Genomic DNA, 25,679 nt, shown 5'->3' with positions numbered 1-25,679 from the left:
ACGTAGGACTACTTCTAAATAGCTTCTAATTCGACCATTTCTTGATAGATCGCAGAGATGTTTGTATGAATCGGTTGGAAATATTTGAACACAATATAGAGAACGATTTATTTTTTGAATCAAACTATTTGAGAATTGTAAAATGTCTAACATTATCTAAACGTGATCGGTAAAATTTGAGGAGCATAAATCAGAACATTCAGAACGTGGGATTCGGTACTGATTGCCCAAATTTGTGCTCCGCAAATTGCCGTTTTTCGACTAGAGCCAATTTATTTACGTTGTTAAATGACATATAGCGCTACTTTCGCTTCATCAAACTTGCACAAGCAACCTAAATTCGTCTAAAGCCAGGTGCATCGCCGTCGAGCTTTTTGAATATGCGCAATGAATTATTGAAATTTTTCAAATCACACATGCTCGGATTGCAAAAAAAAATCACGCTAATATCATCAAACGCCAGCTGGAGAGCACATGTGTATATCCAATGCGAATGTTGTTGAAGACATTGCTGGCGACTGCTCAGTGATGCAAGAAATTGTGATTCGAAGATGAAACAATGATGTGAAGTTCATCATCGACACACACCGTTCATACGATGCTTTCTATCTTCTTTTTCGATGGTACTATCGTTCCTAACGTTTGCCGTTTCACAAGCTTTACAATACGTGTGACCACAGAGCAAGTCACCAGTAATCTCTTTGACGAAAATCCACTGGCCGTTCTGAAGGGACAACACGAATATTGCTCAACCTTTAAAAAACGAGATCCCACCACAGACACTTAATTCATTATGAATCATTACTCATTTTGAATTAATATTTATGAACATATGGTTAGGGCACCAAACAAACAATGCATGGATTTTTATATGTATCGTATGATGATTCGACGTGATCAGAAAAACGTCATTCTACGATGTCGTGAGCTATGCCAACAATCAATGGTCGACATATATGCAAAGGTAGAGAGCGAACAATTGCGATTCATTCGACAGAATCAACAGAAGTGGAGTGAATAAGACTACATTTACTTGCGAAACGCTATCATGAGCAAAACCGACACAGCCTTCGATATTGCCAGGCCAAAACGCGTGCATTGTCATGACATTACAGCACGTATATTCAAACGAAAAATGAAGTCTTTAATGAGCTCCATTACCATATTAAACGTATTCGGTCCCAGACGTTGCTTGATGAATGAGATTGGATGGCAAACGCGAGGATTACCTTATACGCACTGTTGTAGCTTATATGTGTATCGTTCTCACAAGAGGTGTACCGAAGTATCAAAGTAATTGTACCCACAATAAAAATATCACACTTACACAGTTGTCAGCCAAACTGTAAGATGTTTCGACACCGATTAGTCGATCAAGATTAGTAGTTAGTTTAGTCTCCGGCAGCACACAACATTGGCCGTAAAAGGTTTTATTTTTTGTATAATTTAAGTTAACTTAATAAAATGTATGTGCGTGAAAGTATAAGCAAACTATTAGTTTGTTCTTAATCGTAACACGCACATTTTTACTTTGGTAAGTCGACATAATACACTCTGACGAAATCGGTAGCGTTATTTCCTTTGAAATTCTAGATCCGTCAACTGATCATCTACTTTCCTATGTTATGAAATTCGACCGAGTCATAATTACCCGGATGGATCGCAATAGTGCATTCTGTAATCCGGTCGGATCAAGTCCAATGGGGTTGTGCAAATGGTACAACCTTGCCACATAATTCGACATAGATTACATAGAGCTTCATTTCTCATTTCTGTGAAGGGAAAATGGTTATTAATTTTCGAGTGCAATACACACGATTTTGAAACAAAAATTATAAATGAAAATGGACTCTAATATGTGCTAGTGCGCAAGTGGGGAAAAATAATGGATAAAGTTTTGGCGGAATTGCAACGATATTTATAGAAAGATGGTTAAGTAAGATCAGGACTTTTTCTTCTAAGTATATAAACAACTTCGAGTAATAATTTTCATTCAAATTTCAACAATTTAAAATTGCTTCCGGGTCTGATAATCTGATAGAGATAATTATTCACCAACGAGATAACAGTTGAAAGATATTAATATTGATCTTCTTCTTTTTTATTTCCCGACATAAATATATTCTTTTTTCACTTTACATTTAACTTTTAAAAGATCAAACATGTCATTAACGTTAATTAAATACATTGAATTAAGAGAAGTAATGGTTTGTTTTTTATATTTTTTTTTCGTCGGCGGTCATCGTCTTGGCGCTCCGAAACTCGGTATGTCAAACACAACTATGAACACATGAGTCACGAACATTTCACTTCGTTTATCGAACGATGATGCGCACCGTCATCTTCGGCAGCATAAACATCAAACACACTTCCGTTCCAATCGTTTTATTCGTTCTATTCTATCGATCACATTCGATCGATTTTATAGATCGTTAAAACATTTAAACACACTATACTTTCTATGGCAGAACAACGTTTGCCGGGTCAGCTAGTAATATATATTTTTTAGATTTAAAGACGAACTGACAAGAAGAACACATGCCAATGTCATATAATATGGGTTTCGTAGGAAACAGTAGTACAAACCATCCGTAATATAAATTGTTAAAAATTATAAGGTACATCGGGGCAATTTGAAAAACGGGACAACAGGAAACAATGTATATGAAAATTAAACATTTTAAAAAATTATATTTTCCGAAACATCCAGTGTGAATCTATATTTTTTATCGAAAGTTATCTGTCATACCTTGTATATGCTGCAAGCAGATTTGAATTTTATGATTTTATGATTTTTTAAGATAACTATCAAGTTGAACATCGAAAAAATCGTTTCAACTAGCCCCGGTTTACCTTAGTATAAACATGATATTTTCACAAGCGTTACCCAGCCAGCAGACAACCCAGCCGTAGCTTCAAACATCGAATCAGGACTCGTCAACTGTTCGACTATGTCCTGACGAAATGCGATAAACTTGAATTGATCGGCCAAATCCCAGGGATCAAATTCTATAAAGATCCTGTCCGCGGCAAGGTTCCTAGCAAAGTTTGTTTACATGGATCAGTTCGCAGAAAATCATGATTTGGCAAGGTATCTGTTCCAGTGGAAAAAACCATCATGACGGATAAGCACATGATTTCAAGGCTATACAAAAGACAGTGTCTCAACAAAAGGATTTCACCTTTCAATAAGTGCCACGATGGTTCACCTAAGTTTTGGCTAGGTTTAGCCAGCAGCCATTACAGTAAAGACCTGCTACAATGGTATAACGACAATGGAGTGCAGTTCATCCTTAAATAGCTTAAATAGCAACCGGTTATATTTTTACTGGAGATTATTTTTAGTCAGGACCGTTACTGAAGAATATGTATATGGGCTGACGAGTGAATCAACAGTAACGTGAATGAAATTCTTCGAAATAACATAATGTTTTTAGAAAACTCACGCATTCATAAGTATCACAAACCACCCAATGTCACCTAATTTCGTCCAACTGAGAAATGTAGGACAATTGCGATTTAGGTTGACTAACACAGTGTCTGATACCAAGAAGTTCTGTTCTGTTCTTTGTTTTTAAGAGACTTTAAACTTTGCAGTTCATACGCCTCTAACTGCCAAGAACGTTTTGCGATTTCATCAAATCTTAACCATCTTAACCTTTTCGAAACCTTCATCGAAACTAGATGGGAAAATCAACTCATTGTGGTGAGCGGCTCAGAGCCGTTCAGCTCATACAAGTGAGCTGCTCATTTGGAACAGCTGTTCAGCTCAGTTGAATTTTGAGGTTGTCTACACAATTGCCTATGAAACGTAATGTAAACGTAAGCGTAGCCATGGGACATTTTATAGAGTACATTCTCGGAATAGAAGGAAAGCAAAAAAAAATAAACGAATTTAATTTGTAGTTGTACACAAACTGAAACGAATATGAATTCTAATAATATAATATACAACAAATATTGAATGCCGAAATCCAACATAGAAGATGCTTAGAACCAGTAGTAGCCAAATAAAATGCCTTCATATTGGCCGAGACAACGTTTTTTGATAAAACTACCGATATATATATTTTTGCATCCAAGGATATAAAAATAGATCCAATAATAGGCACAACGAGAAATAATTATTCGCGATGAAAAAGGTAACAAAAGGACCATTATCAATCATCAGCATTTATGCCTGTGGTTTTCTGAATTGTTTTGATTCAGCACGCGGAAATAAATTTATGTTTAAATAACAATATAATATAGTAATTTGTTTTAATATAATATCAAAACAAAAAACTTTTTCCTATCTGGCATCTCTGCTAAAGCTAAAGAACGAAGAGGGACACACGAAAACAAACTGACGTTATATCATAAAGCGCGGGAGACGAAAAATTCTTTCGCGTCTCTCAATTCACACTCTCTGCAGCTTTTGCGATCCACAGCTATGCAGCTCTTCATCTCAACAGCTCAGCAGCTCATCACCTCAACAGCTACGTAATGAGCTGATGAGCTGCGTTGTTTTGATTGCGAGCCGATCCAAATCCGCTCACTATGATGAAGCGATTCGAATGAACAGCTCATGAGCGGATGGCACATCTCTAATCGAAACTATCCAGAGAAAGAGCGAATTCCTTGTCCAGATTTTAGCTGAATCAAGATTAGGAGAGTTAATTCGCAAATAAAATTGCAAAATCGATAAAGCATATTATGCTATTCATTTATACATGATTTTTGTGTCATTGTGTATTGAGAGTATAAAAAAATATAACACATATTCGCGTATAACGTTAGGATAGTTGTCAGATGTGTCAACTTGCGGTGTAAACATGGCATACGATGACTTGTAATTTTCCATGTCTAATCACAAGAAATCACCCGAAATAGATTGTTTTGGTATGAATTCAGCGGAAACTGAAATAGCGACGAAACTTACTCCGGAATTCGTGTCAATGCCGTGAGTTATCCTAAATTGATTTTTTTTTATGTGACAGTTAGGTATTCTTGAATCTTCTGGATTGGGGACAGTTAATCAACTTTGTATCTACAAGTTTCTGATTATGGTCTTCTCTTTTCCGATGAAAAAATGTCTCTGTTGCTAGATACTCACAATCAACAACATGATAGAGTATATGCAGCTAATCTTGCTGATGTTTTAAAAATAAATTGGTAATGCAGCGGTTCCAGATTGTGTCGAGAGTAATGTTTAGGAGTGGAATTTCGCAAAATGTCAAGCTTCCACTACTTTTTATCGAGCGAGGAGTTAAAATCAATACTATTTGCTACAGCGATCATGTTTTGAAGAACCACTTGTTACTCCATGTTCCGACATTGATTCCAGATGGAAATTACTATATTCAACAGAATTCTGCCCCTTCTTATCAATCGAGTGCAACACAGGAGTGGTGTCGCTAAAATTTGATCCATTTCATCACAAGAATGACCTGCTTCATCACCGGATCTTAATCATTTGGATTACTTCGCATAGGGATATATGCTCAGTAAAATTGGAAGCACAAAAGATCATAGTATTGAAACATTCAAGAAACTCTTGATCAATATTTTAGACAATATGCCTCAAGAAATTGTGCGTGCTAGTTGCGAAGCGTTCAAGAAACGTCTACGGCCGGTTATAAAAGAAAAAGGTGAGAGGTTCGAGCAGGAAATAACACTTTTGTTGATTTTCAATCATTCCATGTGTTTTTATGAACATTTATTTTAGTAACAAGCAACCGTTTCCATCCTGTATTTATTTTTCAACATAATATAATGATTTGGAGCTGTTCATCTTGGTACGGTGTAGATCCGTTATTCTAGTTATTCGTATTGGAGGAGTCCATGTTGCTTAAGCCAACGAGGATATGTCCTTGAAATGGAAATTCCAACAAAATAACGATCCGAAACAAAAGTCGACATAAGTCATATCATGGTTTCAAACTAATAAAGTCGCTGTTCTTGAATGGTAAGTCCAGGTAACTGACTTGAATCCCATCGAGAACCTCGGGAAAATTGACAAGAAACAGCTGACCAATAAATTTCGGAATAAGATCGAAGAGCGGATTGCAGAGCGAAGAGCGGCCTTCGAAGGTAAAGTCTACCAAATGAAATATTAGCAACATAACACATTTTTTAATTTTGGTCAGATTACGTGGGAAACTATATGAGCAGAAAATATTTCAGAAATGATAGTATTTTGATCGTCTTGATGATTTTCTTCGTGATGATTTCCCGCATTTAAATTTCTCTACGTAATTCCACTTTGTCGAAAAAACGCAGCGTTCAACGCAAACTGTAAATAAAACCAATCGATAGAATTGAAAAACATTATGAATAAGTTTCTGTTCAAATATGTCATGTTTTCAAATTCAATCCTCAGGTGGCACTCAGTTTTATCGAAGCTATAAATATAAATAGCGACCCTAGTGCTAACGCATTCTGACGAATCATACGACAATAATTTACAATCTCATACGAATACAAACCGTTTAGTCAAACAAATACACTTCACACCGCGCTTCGCCGCAGAACATGAGGCTATCTACAAACCCGATCAGAGGCAGACAAAAATCGGCAGTGAAACGTGTCCGCAATAATCTACGCTTCCAAAATTAGGTTTATTATGGCCAATATCGGAGAAGGCGTCTCGGAATAGTTAATGAGCAGCCAGCATGGCATGGTGGTGACACAAGAAATCGACATATCCCACATGAGCAGGCAATGATATTTACGGTTTGTCTTTCCGTTCCTTGGACGAAGACGAAGACGAAGACGGCGGTGGCGGAAGCGATGGCGTTGGCGAACACACAGTCTTTGCTTTGATGTCAACCAGTGGTCCGCACTCGGGTTAGATTGGCTTCCCACATGTGGGTGCGTGCGTGTGTTTGAGTGTGTCTAGTTTCCACACACTGATTGCACACTTTCTGTGCAAAAACCTTTCATCTGTCTCCTGTGCATAACTCCCAGGGAAGAAAGGTTGCGTTCCATCGAAGCTCAGGGTTGGGTCAACCTATTTCCGTTCCGAATTAAAAAGCTACTTGGGTCTTTGTCGTGTTCGGTTTGATCATGGGGGAAAGGATTCACGCAGTTTTCTCAAGGGTGCCAACTATACGCTCCAGTGGTTCGCTCCGTTCTATATGGTGGCGTAATTTAAACACAATTTCCCAACTAGCAAAAATACCTCGATTGAACAAGATTCGTCCCGTGGGCGTGTTGCTGAAAATGGCACCACCACATGAAAGGACGCACGTGGCCCTGTGGGTCGACGGTGGGTTGTCTTGTGCCAAAGGAACCTATCTCGCCTTTAGAGCTGGGTAAATTCGGCGGATCGATGATAACACAGTAAGTGGAATGTATCACATGGTAAACACTTAATAGATGCTTGCTTTTGATTAATTTTACGCTTTACTGCACGATGTTCATCTGCAGACCTGTGAACCGGAGATGTCAATAATGGGACAAGTGGTGATATGGGAAATAGCCCGTGACATGATGATTTGGACAGAAATACTCACGTCGTGGAGTGGGAAATATTAAAGATAGCCGCTTTCTATGTTGAATCTTATTCAGGTTCTCCATCAACGAAGGTGCGATCACATAAATTTGAATTATCTTTCATGTCATTAAAACTCCAATAGATGAATTTAAAAAAAAACACGTTTTGTCCTTCCCTCAGAGCTGTATGGAACGATTAAACCCATCACTAGCCCCGGTAGTAGGTGGTGGGAGAAAAGCAAACATCTCAAGTAACAGTCAAAAGACACACATTTACTCGCATTCCCCTTGCATTTACACTTCTCACATACATTGGGCTGTGTTGATAGGATGACTGCAACAACTGGCGTAAGGTTTGGATTATGACGCCACCTCGAACGGGTGTTAAATGTGCCGACGCGATTTCCGTGGGTAGCTTATCCTCTGGCGGTGTATGACCAACCGAGGAGACTCTGTTGTATGGCAAATAAAAATCTGAACACGATCTGTAAATATTGCTAGAGTAAAGCGAGAACAGGGCGACTCTAAAATATGATGGCACGTGAAATGTTTTTCTTGAAAAATAAGCATATATTGTATGTGAAATCATTCTACTTGTTTTCCAATAGTAGTGACTTTATTGGAAAAAAATGGTAGCACTTGTGTACCAAATTATTTTTTGACAGGCTGTCAAACGCAGCATTTAACATTGGTCTGATGTGTATATAAATCTTTGTGACAAAAATAGCAAAACAATTGTAAGTTATGTTGTAATAACGAAAAATGATTAAATTTAAAAAATGCAGCTGACAGCCATCGTTTACTTGTTGTACCCTTACAGTGAACATGCTTCAGAAGGCATACCTTGAAAATCCTTAAACTTTGTACTAGCCTTAAACTTTTCACCGATAAGTACTTAGCCAACAAAAAAATACAAAATTTGGGGCGACTTATTTCTCAACATAGTCTCCTTTTAGCTTCATATACTTGACCCAGCGATGCGTCAACTTCTTTAATCCATCTGAAAAATACGTTTTCTCGAGGTCGAGAACCTCCGTGGCGGCAATGACCTCCTCATTCGACTCAAATGTCTGCCCGGCGAGTGACTTTTTCAAGTTTGGAAACAAAAAAAAAAGTCACACGGGGCCAAATCTGGAGAAAAAGGTGGATGGGGCAGCAGTTCGTAGTGCAATTCTACCAATTTGGCCGTGGCGACGGCGGAATATTCATTTTTCCCATTTTTCCAAAATCCGCGGACACGCCGTAGGACAGTAGCCGTTTACGAGAATGTACTACACGATAAGTAATCTCTCTTGCGATAAAGACACCATCGGACCATGAGGCTAAGTACTTATCGGACCGCCTTCGTATTCGAAAGACAGAGACATCAAACGTCGAAAAACCATATGTGCTTAAAAATGATTGTTAACATACAAAAATTCCAAGTTTCGGAAATTCATAAAAATTTGATCTTCCACAATGTTCGTCAAAAATAGTTTTACCATCTTGGACTCATTTTTTGAATTTTTTACATGACTTCTATTTTATATTAAAAAATTAAAAAAAATTAAAAATACACAATTACCTTTTTTATGGTCTTCTGTACTGTTTCGTCATCTGTTCCATCATCATTCATTGACGAAAGTCTTTCAGGCATTCCGAAGTTGTTCAATTGAACATTACATTTCAGATTTGGAAATGTTTGCCGGGGATCGCAAATTTTAACGTATCCAATAAAGTTTTTGTGGCAATTTTTGCCAACCATTGTCATCTTCAAAGCGATTGCATTTGTCAGGACTTTTTACAACAAGTTAAAGTTGGAACATATTTTCCTTACATCAAAGAACAAATTGGGACATGGTTTGAAATGCCTTCCGACTGGCAGCGACGAAAGTTTCGGATCAATTTCAGAACAAATTCATCGATCTAAAAATGATCGATTTTTATGCTGATATGCGGCATAAGCGTTACGAGTGTTGTTGTCTTTCGCGTAGAATTGATGTGAATCTGGATTTGCTACAATGCTGCTGATGGGAACAAAACACCGTAACAGAATAATTCGGACTTGAAATCCGTTTGTATTCTTACATAACTTTACTGATATGTTACAAACTTTCTTACAAAACTTGATAGGGGTGAAGGTTAATTTTCGTAAAGGGGGGAATTGAACAAAAAAGGTTGAAAACCACTGTTATAGAATAATTACGTCCACGCAACAATCTTCAGCGATGGAGATCGATTCATCCATACAACTGTTTTGCTCTGCAATAAACATCGGACTGTTGTTCTATTAATAATATAACAATGATCGTATCAACTCCGCTGTCTGGTCACTGAACAATGGAAGAACAGAATGAATACTCTTAAACCTGAAATGGCCACTGTATAATGTACAGTTTATAGATTCTATAGAAAACATGTGACATGTACACGATTAAAACTCGGCTCTGTTACAGCTAAAATGCTAATGAGCCTTAATAAATAAACAAATAGGATATAAAGAAACGATCATATAACTCGTTTAAGGTAACAGCCCCGAAAAACGAAGATGTACTCAATCTCAGTCATACATACGATTATTTCCAAGCGACGAGGAGAACAGTTTTTGGAAAATTATTATTAAATTATTTGGAATCGAATTCAAATGGAGAGTGGAAATGTCATCAGAAAACTTCTGAGCAAAAACATAAACAAATCGAATCATAATAAGTGCAACATTTGATTTAGGTTAATATTGAAAGGTGCTTGATACTCCAAGAGACTTTTTCGTTTGACTTTTATACGAAGATCTTGCCAATTAGCGTCAAATTCTAAAATGCAATTTCAATGCCATTCGTTACTTGTGTGGTTTTTACACTGTAACCAAAAATGGTTCGTGTTGTTCGACGGATTTCCTCTAATTTTAGTTTATAATTACAGCAAAATTGTCTCAAAACATATTCGTACACATCCGAAAACTTGAAACTTGATTTTTGAATATACTGAATATTTGAATGTATATGAATTTTGAATATTTGTTTATATGTATTTATTGAATATATTGGTAATAAGTGCAATAAGTGTGTTTCTATATTCATTTTATGAATATATAATTCGATGAAAAACGTCTCAAATCACTTTTGAAAGAGAACGGTGGCCAAACCAATCGTGAATTGGCGGAAAAAATTAACTGCGGCAATCATAATTGATTAACTTATTGTTATAATGTTTTTGTTTCAATAAAAGCTACGCTACGAACTTATTCCCCAACCCAATGTTATGAACCGAATCATTTATCTGGGCATTTTGGAACTTGATTGGACGAAAAATGCAGTGAAATTGGGTCACTAATCTTATTTCCATTTCGTTCCGGATAACGATCCTTAATACTCTTCGAAAACTATCAAAAAATGGCATCTCTATATCGTCGAATCAACACGCCCGCATCCTTCCCAATACTCAGATCTAAGCTAACTAAAAATTTATGAGATCATCTAGAGCCAAATAAAATGAAATCGAGAATATACCATTCAGAACAAGAATCAGCTGGAAGAAGTTCTCATGGAAGAATGGCAGGAGATTTCTCCAGCAATCACCCAGAAATTAGCTTTTTCGGTTAAAGGATACTTTGCCATGCCCATTTGTAAACAAATGTTTATAAATGTTTACTTTACTTTGTTGAATAAAGGTATATTATACTACAGGCAAACATTTGTTGTGCGTGGGATAGGCACCGCACAAAAAAGTCGCATAAAAAAATCGGGCAAAACGTCACCAGCTTAGAAAATCTTAGAGCATTTGATGAGAGTAGGGGAATGATATCAGAAGTGGATAATTGAGACGCAAATATGCTTTTTTCGCACTGAAATGCATATGAACCATCGAAAAAAAAACTAAATGGACGATAACTTCGTCAAATATGCTTCTTCTCATACACCGCACAAAAAAATTGCACAAAAAAAGCCGCACAAAAACAGGTTTTACTGTATTGGGTGTACAAATAAGTCCCAATCGTTTGACTCAATAGGTTTGCCATTTCAAACATACACATGGGACAACACTTCACATCGTTTAATGCAACTCGGAATGATTCAAAAACAAGGCAATTGGGTCCCATATGAGTTGAAGCAGAGAGACATTGAAAGGCGCTTTTTCACCTGCGAACAACTGCTTCAGCGACAGAAAAAAAGGTTTCCTGCACCGCACCGTGACTGGTGAAGAAAAGTGGATACGGTATGACAATCCTAAGCGTAAAAAGCTTGGGTTAAGCCCGGGCAGCCATCAACATCAACCGCAAAAAATATTCATGGCTCCAAGCTTATGCTCGGAGTTATTTATTATGAGCTACTCAAGCCAAATGAAACATTCACAGGAGAGCGTTACCGACTACAGTTGATGCGTTTGAGCCGAGCCCTGAAGGACAAGAGGTCGCAATACGCCGATAGATACGACGAAGTGATTCTGCAACACGACAACGCTCGGCCTCATGCAATTGGTGTCAAATGGGAAATCTTACCCCACCCGCCGTATTCACCAGACATCGCTCCCTCCGATTACCATTTGTTCCGGTCGATGACACATGGCCTGGCTGAGCAGCGATTTTCCTCCAAAACCAAAAAAAGCCAAAAAAAAAGGGTCGATGACTGGATTGCCTCAAAAGACCAGTCCTGCTTTCAGCGTGAAATTCGTATGCTACCAGAAAGATGGGATGAGATGAGATGAGATTCTCATTTTTTTATAATAAAACATGGAACTTTTCAATAAACTCTGGAAACTTATTTGTACTCCCAATACATAATGAAATTACTATAATGTTTTCGTTGTTTGTTTAAATATGTGTTATAAAAATGTTTTGCTGTACGAATATTTTTAGAATACAGTGTATATTCTGAATTTGAGAGTGATTCAAGTTATGGCTAAAATGTGAAAGACCTCCGCGCAATGGTTTGTTGATTCTACAATTTGCATCACGAGGTGAAGAAATGTGTTATAGTGAAACACTTTGTTTCGATGGGATACAGCCGGTCAAACATTTATAAAAAATCATTTACGGCCGCCCCCTCTCCGTATTGAAGGAAGCAAAACTACGCAAAAAACTTGAACCAAGAGCTGAAAGGCAGGTGGCTGAATCCTATGCATCCTTCGGAAGAGAGTTAACTGTCGAAAGGGTGATAAAACACTTAAAATGTGATTTGGCCAATGTTGGATTTTCCGAACAATGATTTTCTGAAAAATTGAAGATAGGAAAATACATGATTCTAGAACATTGGGGTTTCTTTAACGCCAATAATCAAATTTATATCAATGGCTTTTTTAGAGCTTTTACACTCCATAAGGAACCAGTTTCATTCTGAATGAATTTGGTAGCTCCACAGATAGGTTTTGTGTTTCACAGGATTTTCATATCTCAATAAGAATGTACAAGATAAAATCTGTACTCATTCCTGGTTAAGCAAAATCCATTCAGCTCAAAGGCGGCAAATGAAGATATCTAAACTTCGAGCGATTTTTGAAATCCGTATAAGTTCAGTCGACCGTTCACCGACGTCGGCAATCCGTAAATTGTTCTTCATATCGAGATTAAAGTGATCCACGTTCAGGTAAATCTTGCAGTTTGATTGCTTTGTGGTGGATTCATCGACTCGATTCCTAAAGCGCTCTCACATCCCAGTTGCGTTGTTTTGGCTGAAGATGAACATGGAGTGCTCTTCAGTTGTCCGCTGGATGTTTGTGCATTCATTTTTGTAATTTCATGACAAGCTGCACTCAACACTAATCCCGGGCTCCGAAAGGTATAAAAAAATAAACCTAGTTTTCAAAGTCGAGTGCTCCTCAACAATAGGATCAATGTCCAAATAATATTCCTAATTTTATAAAATAGCTCATTGTGTGCCCCTTGCGATAGGCTTCTGGTCGGTTTTCATTTGCTCCTTTTTTCCTCGTTCTCTGTCTATCTACTCTTCTTCAGATCCTTTTCATGTCGAAAAAAAAAATCGTAGCAGCGGGTTCATTGTGTAGTGGGCTTGTAAAAGGAACCGCCGTAAGTTCGAGCCGATGGACGAAGGGGGAAGGCAAAGAGATTGAATCTTTTGGGTTTGAATAAAGCGATATCCTTCGTGTCTGCAACTACTGCTTCTATTTCTGCTTCTGAAGGCTCTCCTCCCGAGATAACTCAAGGTGTGTATGGTTAGGATTACGATGCTCCCATAGAGGAAAAAAAGGTCCTGATGTCTTTTTTCTATCAATTCAAAGTTGTTCTTCATGCGTTTGGAGATCATTATCCGGTAATTTCGTCGGGGTTATAGAAACGTTTAAGCGATACCCACAAATGTCACTCCTCATCGGAGGCTTCCTTTTCTTCGTATATCGCCATCAGCGAAGCGTACCATCTTCTGGCCCTAGCTGCTGCTGCTCCTGCTGCGGGTTCCTTCAAGTGGTCGGCATACAAGCGGTTAATGGGTTGTAGTAGGGAGTAATTTAGGAACAAGCGATTATCTTGATTTCACTGTCAGCGACAGCCGAATTGGTGTCATTCTTTTCTCTGCCGCTTTGTTCGATTTATTGATAAATGGTATTATGTTCTTTTTTCTCTGGAATACACGTTACGCAACTGTCGAACCATGTGCGGAATGCTGAGCGAATTATGAGACAGTTGTATATATTCCGATTCTTTTTATGGGAAATTGTGGGAGGAAACACAGTATAAACAGTAATTTCACACAATTTCGGGAACGTGGATTTTTATTCATTTCATTCATTCATTTCAATTTATAAATAATTTATAAATTGTATATAATATATATTTGAAAATATATTGCGATACATTAATATATTATTGATTATCTTAGAGATCTATGATTCACCAAATTCGTTCATCAACCCATCCATTTGAGAAAATAAGGCGAAATTTGGCAGAAGTAATTACTGACAAATACTTTATTAAGTGGTTTTTATAGACGTCGATATTAGGTCGTTCGTCATTTAAAAAAAATCTAAATTTGAATTTATTAATTTGATGAGATTCAGATTGTCATGACAGATAAATTTCACACAATAAAAAATATTATTTTGTTTTATGTTTTTTCATAGTTATCCAAATACCATTAAATGAAAAAAACTGTGAAGTAACTTCGGTGGTTTTGTAGCAAAACCAAATTGAAATTTTCCTTCTAACCATCAACTTGATTAACCAAGCTATTCCCAAGAAACGCAGAAGCTTTGTACGCCGTTATGAGCACTATTATCGCAGGGCAGTAGTCAACAGCCTCCAAATAATGAATTGTAAACGGTAGCGACCAACTTCCAAAATAAATCCCTCTGTCTGTACTCGCTGATGCCGCCAGGCAAAAAAGAACGAAACTTGCACTTATCAACATCCATTATGTTGGACGCTTGTTTTCAATAACATTTGCGGTAAACTTTGCCTTGGCGATCCAAACCAGCGCGGCGGCGCGCGGCTTGATTGCCGGTGTGGACTCATTAATGGACCACCGAAGATTTGTTTCCCTCCGTCCGTTCTATTTACTGTAAACACAATTAAGCGCAATTCATGTGAGGCTGTCGGTAGCTTTTGTCACCACATTAAATCAAATAGATTTGTTTGTACGCGGGTTTTATCAATTTCGTTTCTCAGCCTCCCGATCGGCAGCGCGGTTGGTTTTCTCCCGTCTAAAGCGGCATTGTTGCCAACTCAATTTGGCTCATTGACAACTGTCGATAGAGAAGCAAATCGTTGTACCGGCAACCGTTTCTTAGGGGTTTTCCGGCTGCTTTTTGAGATTTCAACCGGGGATTGGGATGGATTAACATTGTGTGAGCGTTCTCAAAGTGTCATCACTGTCAATAATCGTACGTTCAACGCGGCGCGGCGGCTAAATATCAAAGAAACCGCTACCTAAGAAGCCGCTATCGCTGTTGATGGTCCGCTTTCGACGCGATATCCCAGCATTCTCTCACAGTAGCTCTCAGAATCTAGGAAAAAACCACTCTGTTCGATTGACAACTATGTTCGTGTGGTACCTTCATGGGTCTCTCGTCTCGCAGTGAGAGCTCTCTGCCTATTCTTTAACGATGACAAATATTATTATTGGTCGTATTTAATCTGCTGTTTCTTCTCTCGATCATAGGTGCGGACAATTTAATGGCATTTGCTTTCACAGTGATCAATTAAATATCATCGGCAGATTAAGCAGATGCAAATGTGCCATTTGATGGGAATCATACTTGAATTCTACAGAAGCTGGTTGACTAATCATCGACAAGCTCAAATATTTAAAAAATATCGGAATGATGAAGCACGGAGATGCCTCCGAAGAAAAAAAAAAGAAGAAAACTGTACTTACAAATCCATGTTTATCACTGATGTTGTTCGTCAGTTTCAGCTTGTGAAAAGACACCACTTTCTGCATCCATTGCTCTCCGGTCGACGGCGAGTCCGGGTGGATGTACATCCGCTTAGGCATTTCCGGGTCCGCCTTACCAGCCACCATCCATCGGCTGGAAGAAAGTTTAAATCCGTGGCTTTTCAATTGAGTTGAGGATCAACAAAAGTGCGGGAGGCTTGCGATCCTTGCTTACTCCTGTAGCTTACCTGTTGTGAAACTTGTACCGATAGTCGTCCGCTGCCACGATATCCAGCAGAAGAATGTACTTGGCTTTTGCATCTAGTCCCGACACGCGAAATTTCATCTGCGGAAACATTTGTCTGGAAATGAGAAGACAGAGAATATGTTAAATTATTGGTTGTCGATTTCACGGTTTGAAACCATAATATTATTCAATATAATCTCACTGAACTTCAATAAACTTGTTTCGTTGATTTTTTAGAAAAATCAACCCCTGAATCGAAAGTGTCGGTACACGGCGGAATATCGAGATACGCTTCCACAACTGTCATTACTTTTTCGTTCAATAAAACAGTTTTCCAAGGAAGGAAGAATTTGCAACAATTTGCTATGTAATCAAACATGATTTTGGAAACCAACTATCGGTCTTAGCAGGTACATAAATACTGGAGTTTGCCAACAAATGGATCCAAATATCAATGTAACCCTCATTATTCATAAAGAAGCATTCTTGGCAACATTGCCTGGTTTTGACAATCTAGCAAGGGATTTCGACACAAACCAAAACAAGTTAAACTCGCATGTCGATTGTGCCTGGAATTTACGAGTTGCGGTCAGCATTGATTTTCTGCTATCGACAAGCAGTTTACGGTGAACATACTCTTGGAAAATCGCAGTGCTTTTAGTGGTTCAAAAATTTTGAAAATAGTGCTTTGACGTGAGGAATTTGATTGGTTTGCTTCTAAACAAGAACAATTTTTTGGCGTAGTATTGAAAGTTGTCAGAAAGAAAGGAAAAATATATAACTGTCCATTTTAAATGAAAAATTCTCATATAAACTAATTAATAAAGTGTTGCCGTAATCCTGAAAAAGTAGATAATTTGTGAAGATTCATAATTCATTCTTGCCCTCGAAAGTAGAATACACAAGTTGACATGTCAAAATTTGTGCCCTTATAGCCAATGTATGTACTGATCTGAGTATGTATTTCTCCTTATTTTTGTGAGAGATGGTTAGAACTTTTAAATTTATCGCCTCTAGCCTTGAAAAAGTTCAATTAGAAAAGCAAAACCAACCAGTTAAGGGGGGACCACGGTCTGGAAAATCTGAAAAAAAATTGTTTTTTTGAATCTTTGGGAAACTTATGCCCTCAGAAATGTTGCCCGAAAAGAATTTTTCGATATTTTATTTCGTTGGTAAGTTACAGTCAAAAGTATGAGGTCACCCCAAGGGATATACCATTGCACAATGGTCCAGGAGATGCATTTAAGTGGAAATTAGCATTTAGAGCTCGACAGTTATTCTCTAGACAAAAACTGTCTTAGACAAAGTTGTTACTCATGATAGAGCGCTCGCTTTCATGTTGTCAAAAATAGGGTGACCAAAATTGTCGATGAAATAAAAAATCTAACTTTCTTATCTTTATAGATAGAGGTAAACATAGTTCGACAATGTTGTAACTCCAATTATTTTAGATATCTTTGTAGAACAAAGTTTCTCTCCATCTTTTGAAATAACCGATATAGCGCCTTTTCTCTATGTTACGTTAGGGTTACAATGAAAAAACAGTTTTTTTACTCTATCTTTTATGTTTCAAATTTTACATGCAAACTGTCTTCGAAAAACTTTTAGAGCTTACTAATACAAACATTTTTCGATGCAGAACTTGTCAATATCTCAACTTTACTCAAAGTTATTGATATTTCTTCCCAAAAAATATGCTCTTTTCATTTGTTTGTCATTCTCTCTGGGGCGAACGTAAACATAGTTTATTGGCGGCATTTGAAAGAGCATATTTCACTCTACATGATGTGTGATTTGTTTTTTTACTCTAACTTTGATATTTAAAATTCTACATCAAAATGGTCTTCGTACGACTTTTAGAGCTTATCAATACCAACAATTTTCGGTAACGAACATGTCTATATCTTTAGCCTGCTCAAAGTTATTGATGGGTTTTCATCCAAAAACTCATGATTTCAATTTTAATTTACTCAAACACAAAAAATAACAGTTTTGAAAATCACATATAATATAGAGTGAATTCTGTTCTTCCAAATTGCTTCAACAAACATTTTTTATGTTTGCCCCAGAAAGAATGACAAACAAATGAAAAGAGCGTGTTTTTTGGGAAGAAATATCAATAACTTCCAGTAAAGTTAAGATATTGACAAGTTCTGGATCGAAACATGTTTGTATTAGTAAGCTCTAAAAGTCTTTCGAAGACAATTTGCATGTAAAATTTAGAACATAAAAGTTAGAGTAAAAAAACTGTTTTTTTCATGGTGACCCTAACGTAACTTAGAAAAAAAAACGCTATATCTGTTATTTCAAGAGATAGAGAAAAACTTTGTTCTAAAAAGATGTCTCAAATAATTGGAGTTACAACAATGTCGAACTATGTTTACCTCTATCTGTAAAGATAAGAAAGTTAGATTTTTTTATTTCATCGACAATTTTGGTCACCCTATTTTTGATAACATAAAAGCGAGTGCTCTATCATGAGTAACAACTTTGTCTAAGATAGTTATTGTCTAGAGAATAACTGTCGAGCTCTAAACGCTAATTTCTACTTAAATGCATCTCCTGGACCATTGTGCATTGCTGTACGGATTTTGAAACACGTTTTTTTTCAACTGGTGGTATCGATATCTCAGGATCTGAAATGTTTTATCAGCGTGTAAAGATGGATTAACTAAAGCGTTACATAGCCGTTTTTTGATATCTAATTTTTTAATTTTTTATGAACATCTAAACAGCGATTTTTCTAAAATAAGCCATTTTTTTAGCAAAAATGGCTGCCATTTTGGCAATTTTTCATATTTTGAAAAACCCCTATGTAACGCTTTAGAAATTGTCTTAAATTTTCAAAATATTCATTGAATTTGTTCTACGACACCCCGTTGTTCAGAACCGATACCACCAGCAAGGTACCGATTTTCAGAGAGCATCAACGAATCCAGCTGTCAACAGCGTTATAACCATTATTTGTGCACCCAAAAAATGGAAAATACATCTTCGTATATACCTTAAACAATAACCAAAATACCCGATAACTTCACTTTATCCGTAACAACCGATAAAAAAATCACGAAAATTAATTATTTTCCGACCTTCCAGACAGGGGCCACCCCTTAACAAGGCGGACTTTTTGCAGCTAACACATTGCGACCAGTGGTCGAGTGGTAAGCATCACATATTACCATGCCGAGAGTTTGGGCTTGATTCTCATATTCTAGAGTTTTCCACACAGAATACATTGAAGGTGTGTTATTTGGCATAAGAAAACTCAACTAAGGACGCAAATATAACCTACTGAGACGATAAATATTCCTCTGGGAACGTTAGTGTCATTAAAGACATTTTTGACTATTCGATGGTTGGAGCGAGACTGCGTAATTGAGAAGAGAGAGAGAGAGAGAGAGAGAGAGAGAGAAGAGAGAAAACTTAAACTGAACTCTTAGCCTTGAGAAAGGCCATAAGGTTTCCAGCATGTTGCGCTGTTTGGTCGCTAGCCGGATGAATGCTGAATCAAGATTATTGTTTAATAAAAATTGCGACTGCCTTCCTGCGACCTAATAAGTTCAAACCAAGGGGAGGTTAAGTTGCAATATTTCCTCTTCTCACAGTGTCCGTTGAACTAACACTGCATTTGCATTTCGAGCGATCGATTCATGCGCGTCTAATTCGCAAGTGTATATACAAAATTGTGCTAATTTAGTTGCTAGCTATTGACAGCACAAGTAGGTGAGCCCAAAAATTCACGAAATAAATGTATGAAAAAAAAAGAAATACGTTGTCGATTAAAACCGTTTACGGATTCGTGAATCGGAATGTGTAGCATATCAAATAAATCTTGGAGAGTTTCCGATCTGAATGGTATGCAAATCATCAGAATCCGTTGGCAGCAAAAATGACTTTCAACTTTATAACTATTTCACAAAAACGTGATATATTTTCTGATCCTATCCTTCCTATCCTATCCTTACTGGAAGATGTATTCCTACGTAAAAACAAGCAATCTCAGATTGATTTCGATTATAGCAATCAAGAGTATGGAAAAGAACGAATTTTAAAAAAAATACAGTTTTTTGATAAAATTCACATTCAACCATTATAATGTTTTATTGACTAACTGTACACTTTTTTTTGACTAAATTGTAATGATTGTATACCATTGAAATTGTGATTCAATAACAGATAGGAAGTAAAATGCATATCTTGGATGTAGACTTTGCCATGAACCTCACGGCTGAGGCTTAAAAGGAGGTTCAGATTAGTCGGTCTCAATTTCAATTTCAATTTATTTACAAAGTCAACAGACTGAACATAGATGCCATAATACTTCAAATTATATACCGTATATGCATTAGATAATTGTTAATGATAAAAACATGCTTTGATCCGATTTCTATAATTCATTATAAAAAAAAGTCGTACTTAAAATTGGTCATCTGATTATGGAAGTTGTGATTTTAGGTAGCTACCACCATATGTATTGGGTTAGGGAATACGTTTTTATATTACTTTTATTTTACAACGATTTGTTTGCTGTTTGGCAAAGGTTAAGTATTCATTCGATAGAACTGTTTCTGCTCTACAAGACTATGGTAATTGTATTTTTCAGTTATTTTTTTTAATTAGTTTTGAAGCTCAGAAATCTAATACTCAAGAGGCAAAAATTAAAATTTTCGACACCTGCTTTTCTTTTATTTTCATCGAGGTCGAAAAGCTGCCGAAGCAGCCCGGGACATTTGCGACGTGTATGGAGATGGTCTACAGGACGGAACTGGTTTGCAAAGTTCAAAAATGGTGCCTTTGACGTCGATGACAAGCCCTTCTTGAATTCGATGAAGAACGTCTCAAATTACTCTCGCCAAACCAGTTGTGAATTGGCGGAAAAAATGTACTGCGGCGAGTATATAATTGATTAACTTATTGATATAATTATTGTTTTTTGTTTCAATAAAAGCTACGTTACGAAACTATTGCCCAACCCAATACAAAGGTTGAACAAAATCAGAGTTAGTCGTGGCAGCGACAGATTGATTTGGCGTGGGATTGCTCCTTATGGAAATTGTGAATTTTATACTAAACTGGAGGCAGGGATTGAATGTTTGGGATCGAAACTGACAACAAAAACTTCAAACACAAGGAATCAAAATTTTATCCACAGTTTTAACATGCATGTTTCAACTAAATTTATAAACGAAACGAGAGATGAGTGTAATGAATGTTCTTCAAGCAGCTCTTGCGGTCCAAAAAACTAAATTTACTAAATTTACAGGTTTACTAAAATCAAACATCGCGATAGTACCAGGGTTATGGAGTCGGAGTCGAGGAGTCGGAACAAAATTTTATATCACTAGGAGTCCGAGTCGGAATCGGAAATAAATAGCCGACTCCGACTTCTAGATAAATGACCCAATAAAATCAAAATATTTAGCTTAATAAACAAAATTTTCTTCCATGATAAGCAAACTTTGTTGTTAATTTTGTATATTATCACTATGTTCAGAGATTCACAAACACTAATTCTTTCCTGATTTTTCAGAAATGATCCTGATTTTTGTTCATGGATATTTATACTAGGATCCCTGTCAAAGTTTTCTTAGTTGAAAATGAGAACGGTAATAATAGCTCTCCGGTCCGCACATGTATAATACATAAATGTGTTTTAACATGTTTTAATTACATTAAAATAAATTCTACTGATACAAAAATGTACCTCACTTTTAATCAAAATGTATGATCGTTGCAAATTGACTGAATAGGCTTCTCCCGAATAAGTGAATAAGTGAAAATTCCGAATTATTTTCACTACGCACAAATGTTTCGAGTCTTTTCAAAATATGGCTAGATAATTTCATGAAACCGTATTCGTATTCACCTGACGAATTTTAGAAATGATAAAGAGAGGAAGTTTGAGGAACAACATTACCTTGTATGATGAGTGTATACGCAATTTGATTAATGAAAGAATACGTTTCAGAATGTAAAACTACTCAATAGAAGCTTTTTTATTTAATCTATATATCAATATAATAAGATGTTGTATATCATTTGCTCGCTAAATTCAAAGTAGAATTAACTTTAATGGTGAAGTTAGAATTTAAAAAACGACAATTCATCCACTGTGGATATGTATTATTCAATTGGCGATTAAAAATTCATTCCGAAGTATTAAAGAGGATTCAATATTTGCAAAACAGATTTCTCTAATACACTGGAGTGATGATGATAATTTTTTTTTTGAAAAATAAGAATGATCAAAAGATCTCTGCAAAATTCTATAAACAACAAAAACTTCAACTCTATGGCCAGTATGGGATCAATGAATTTGGAGACATTTTTCCATTTTACAACACGCACCCAGCCGAAAGTAGGTAAAAGGGAAAGCAACATTGAGATTCGAACCAGTGACGTCACGATTATAAAACCTGCATTCTGTTACCACTCGACCCTCACCACTTCTTGACCATTGCAGACATACAAAAATTGAATAAAAGTTGAGTCTTGTTGTGATGCGTTGAGACATTAATATCAGACAAAATTTTATCTGTGAAATCATATGTTGTGCTTCTACAACAAGAGTGAATCACGAAAAAATATATAATCGTCTTCATCTTAAATATGTCGTTTATTCATGAACAAAAGCTGTGGTTGTGGGATGCAATAAATTTTAAAAAAAGTTGTAATAAAAAAGCTTAAATTTCGAATTATTTCATTTTTTACCACAGGAGTCGGTGTCGGAGTCGGAGTCGATATTAATAATTGTGAGGAGTCGGAGTCGGGAATCCCAGCCCTTAATAGTACAAATTTGAGAAAACCCGGTAACAATGTTTCAGTGCAGAATAGAGTCACTGTATATATTCTGACCTGTAGCGAGCCTAACGACATTTTTCATCCCGGCTTTCGACGCAAGCTTGTGTGTGGGCTCTCTCTGTAATTATACAGATTCACAGTTCCGAAGTGTTTCTTTGCTTATTAACGAGAACACCACACACCGCACTCTCTGGTGCACTCGCCTCGACAATGTCTGTAGTTCACAGTCACTCCACATGTGTGCACTCTCATCCACTGCCGTTTGTCTCGATCCTAACTAACCATCATCAATTAGTGCAAACAAATTAATCACACTTTCCTGGAGCTTAATCATTATCGCCAAGCACACCAACCGAGACACTTCCGAGGAACCTGTGATTCAGCCCGGCAATGGGTTGCTGGGCCCGGTTGCATTCCCCCGGCCGTCATCGGAAAATGCAAAATTTGATTAAAAATGCACCAAGAGACCCACCACGATTAACAACAATGAGCACAGACAACATATATTCACATGCTCTTTAATGCTCATTAGCACAGGCGCCTTGCAATCTACTTTCCGTATCGTGTCTTCTGAACCAATACAAAAAAAAGACACTGAATGTAAAATCACCTCTCGAACTCACCGATGGAGAACACAAAGAAACGCCAAAGGTGCAATTCGCATTGTTACTCGTTTAAAACGCATTTCACCTGTTAATTAATTAGCTTGATTTTGTTTTAATTCAACATTAAGGCGCCTGTGTCTTCGGCACCTGTGTTATTTGGTCGGCTTTCTGTGTTGTAGGATGTTGCTTCTGCTCTTTTTTTTTGTGGGGCTCAATTGGAACCAGGTTTTTACCTCCATAATGCAACGAGTCGTCGGCACGCTATTGTAAATGTGCCCTGGAGTAGTAGATATAGTCATCAGACCGACCGACCGACCAATGGAGGAATGTGACGAAAAATTAACAACAAATCTCATCCATTTATAAACAGATTAACACCCATCATCGCCCCGTGACTCTGATGCGGTGCGGTGATGGAAGTTGAGAGTAATCCGAAATCGTTCGTTCATTAAAGCGACACTTACCATTATTGCCAGGCCAGGGAAACCATCGGAGTGAAACCGTAACAAGGGCTTAATCATTGTTTCACGCGATAGCGTAGTAATTCGAGGAATATGTGAATGTACCCGGGTCCGATGTTTTGACACTTAGTCATCGCATCGTCTACCGTTATCATCGAGTGCTCAAGTTACTCCCGTACATCCTCGTCTTGAAGGAGTACGAGATATGAATTTCAAAGATGATTAACTATGATTTACGATTTTTATGATCTGAGACAGGTTTACAAGATGGATTGATGCGATGATTCTGAGAAGTTCTAAAACTTGGTGGTTTATTATGTAAGAATTTAACTTGCAATCATCAAACATCGTTGTTGCTGGAAGTATTCGAGAAAAAAACCCAATCGTTGATTACTGTTGCATTTTCATTGAGATAGGAGGGTATTTCAAAACATCCTGCCTTTTTGGAAAGTTAAATTTTGGTAAAAAAAAAGGGAAGACTCGCCATCGTCGGGATGGGTAGGATGCTGCAGTTTTTTTTATGATTTATTGCTCTGCTGGGTCAATGCAGATTACGTAGCACAAACGGTCGAACTACTGGTTGCCGAAAGTAAGCTTTGAAGTTGATAACGGACGCCTAATCTTGGTGTCGCTATACCTCAAAGTATTTCTGCTTCTGTTCTGTATTACGTTAGAACATTATGAAATTTGGAGGAACAAAAAAAGAATTTGTTTAATTTAGTGATCATTTTTTTCGGTTTGCTCATGCGGATGACCGGATGATTATTGTGAACTAAGTTGTGGAGATGTTGATCTCCCCGAAAAAGAATCTCAACGTCTTAAATTAAAAAAAAACTTTTTAAATTAAACGGTTTCATTGTGATAAAACAAAATAATTATACAGATGATGTACTCAAAGCTAGAAAATAATTATGCAAGTAACAGTTGGTAGTTATCACACCCCTTCCTTTTATCAAGAGCATTGGATAACGGAAATCCAACGTGCCCCACGATTATATTTTAGTTCCACATTTCAGATCAATCGGTCAACAGGAAGAGGGTCAAATTTCTGTAGAAGCAAACATGTTGCAAACATACAAACATGTTACAGGGCAAGCTAAATAAAACCGTTCAAAAATATTGGGAATTTTAGTAATCATAATATTTGTGAGCTATTCATATATTTTTAGTTATTTTCATGAAACTTCATTTTTTATTTAAATCAATATAGGTGTTTTAGAGTAATCCAGGGCCCTTTACAAACACTAAAATGTGTCTAAAAATATTTAAAATCTTTTTTTCTTTATTTTAAACACAAATGCGATGTCTTCATATATGTATTTGCACTCGTAAAAAGAATGATGAAGAAAACACATATTTTTAACTAGAACCCTAATATGTGTCAAGTGACCTTACACAACCCTTTGATTCTACACATCAGGGCTCAGCAATGTAATATTCAACTGAGGATCGCCAGAGGACTGTGGAGACATCTACTTTCGCATTCAATTGGAAATGTGGTTTTGCTTCTTCCAGCAGTATCTCTGTCAACATAAATCAAAAATCATTCGGACGCTTTCGTTGCCATCTGCTCTATGATGGTCCGTGTTCATTTAATTTTTCACCGTCAAATGAACTTCACGGCATGATCAAATCTCTCAGACTGAATTCGTTTCTCTCTCTCATTTGCAAATTGTGGATGAGTTCACGGTGGGTAAACAATGGAGGCATCCATTAATGGTGCAACTATTTTTTTTGCATCAGAAATCAAGTTTTCGTTTCACTTTATATGTATGTTAAAATAAGATTG

The 25,679-nt window shown here is 36.9% G+C and overlaps 1 protein-coding gene across 3 annotated transcripts in view; it reads right to left on the bottom strand.

The window, feature by feature from the left end:
- Positions 1-25,679, bottom strand: part of LOC129765441 (optomotor-blind protein) — a 296,805-nt gene that overhangs the window by 160,388 nt on the left and 110,738 nt on the right. For all 3 annotated transcript variants that reach the window (XM_055765767.1, XM_055765769.1, XM_055765770.1), the window contains exons 3-4: positions 16,025-16,138; positions 15,777-15,930 (exon numbers count right to left, since the gene is read on the bottom strand). In XM_055765767.1, the coding sequence (XP_055621742.1) occupies positions 15,777-15,930; positions 16,025-16,138 (268 nt within the window). The remainder of the gene's footprint in view (positions 1-15,776; positions 15,931-16,024; positions 16,139-25,679) is intronic.

Source organism: Toxorhynchites rutilus, chromosome 2 (assembly GCF_029784135.1).
Source record: "Toxorhynchites rutilus septentrionalis strain SRP chromosome 2, ASM2978413v1, whole genome shotgun sequence".
Classification (NCBI taxonomy): domain Eukaryota; kingdom Metazoa; phylum Arthropoda; class Insecta; order Diptera; family Culicidae; genus Toxorhynchites; species Toxorhynchites rutilus.
The sequence above is the reverse complement of the archived record's forward strand: the minus strand, read 5'-3'. Positions and strand labels throughout refer to the sequence as shown.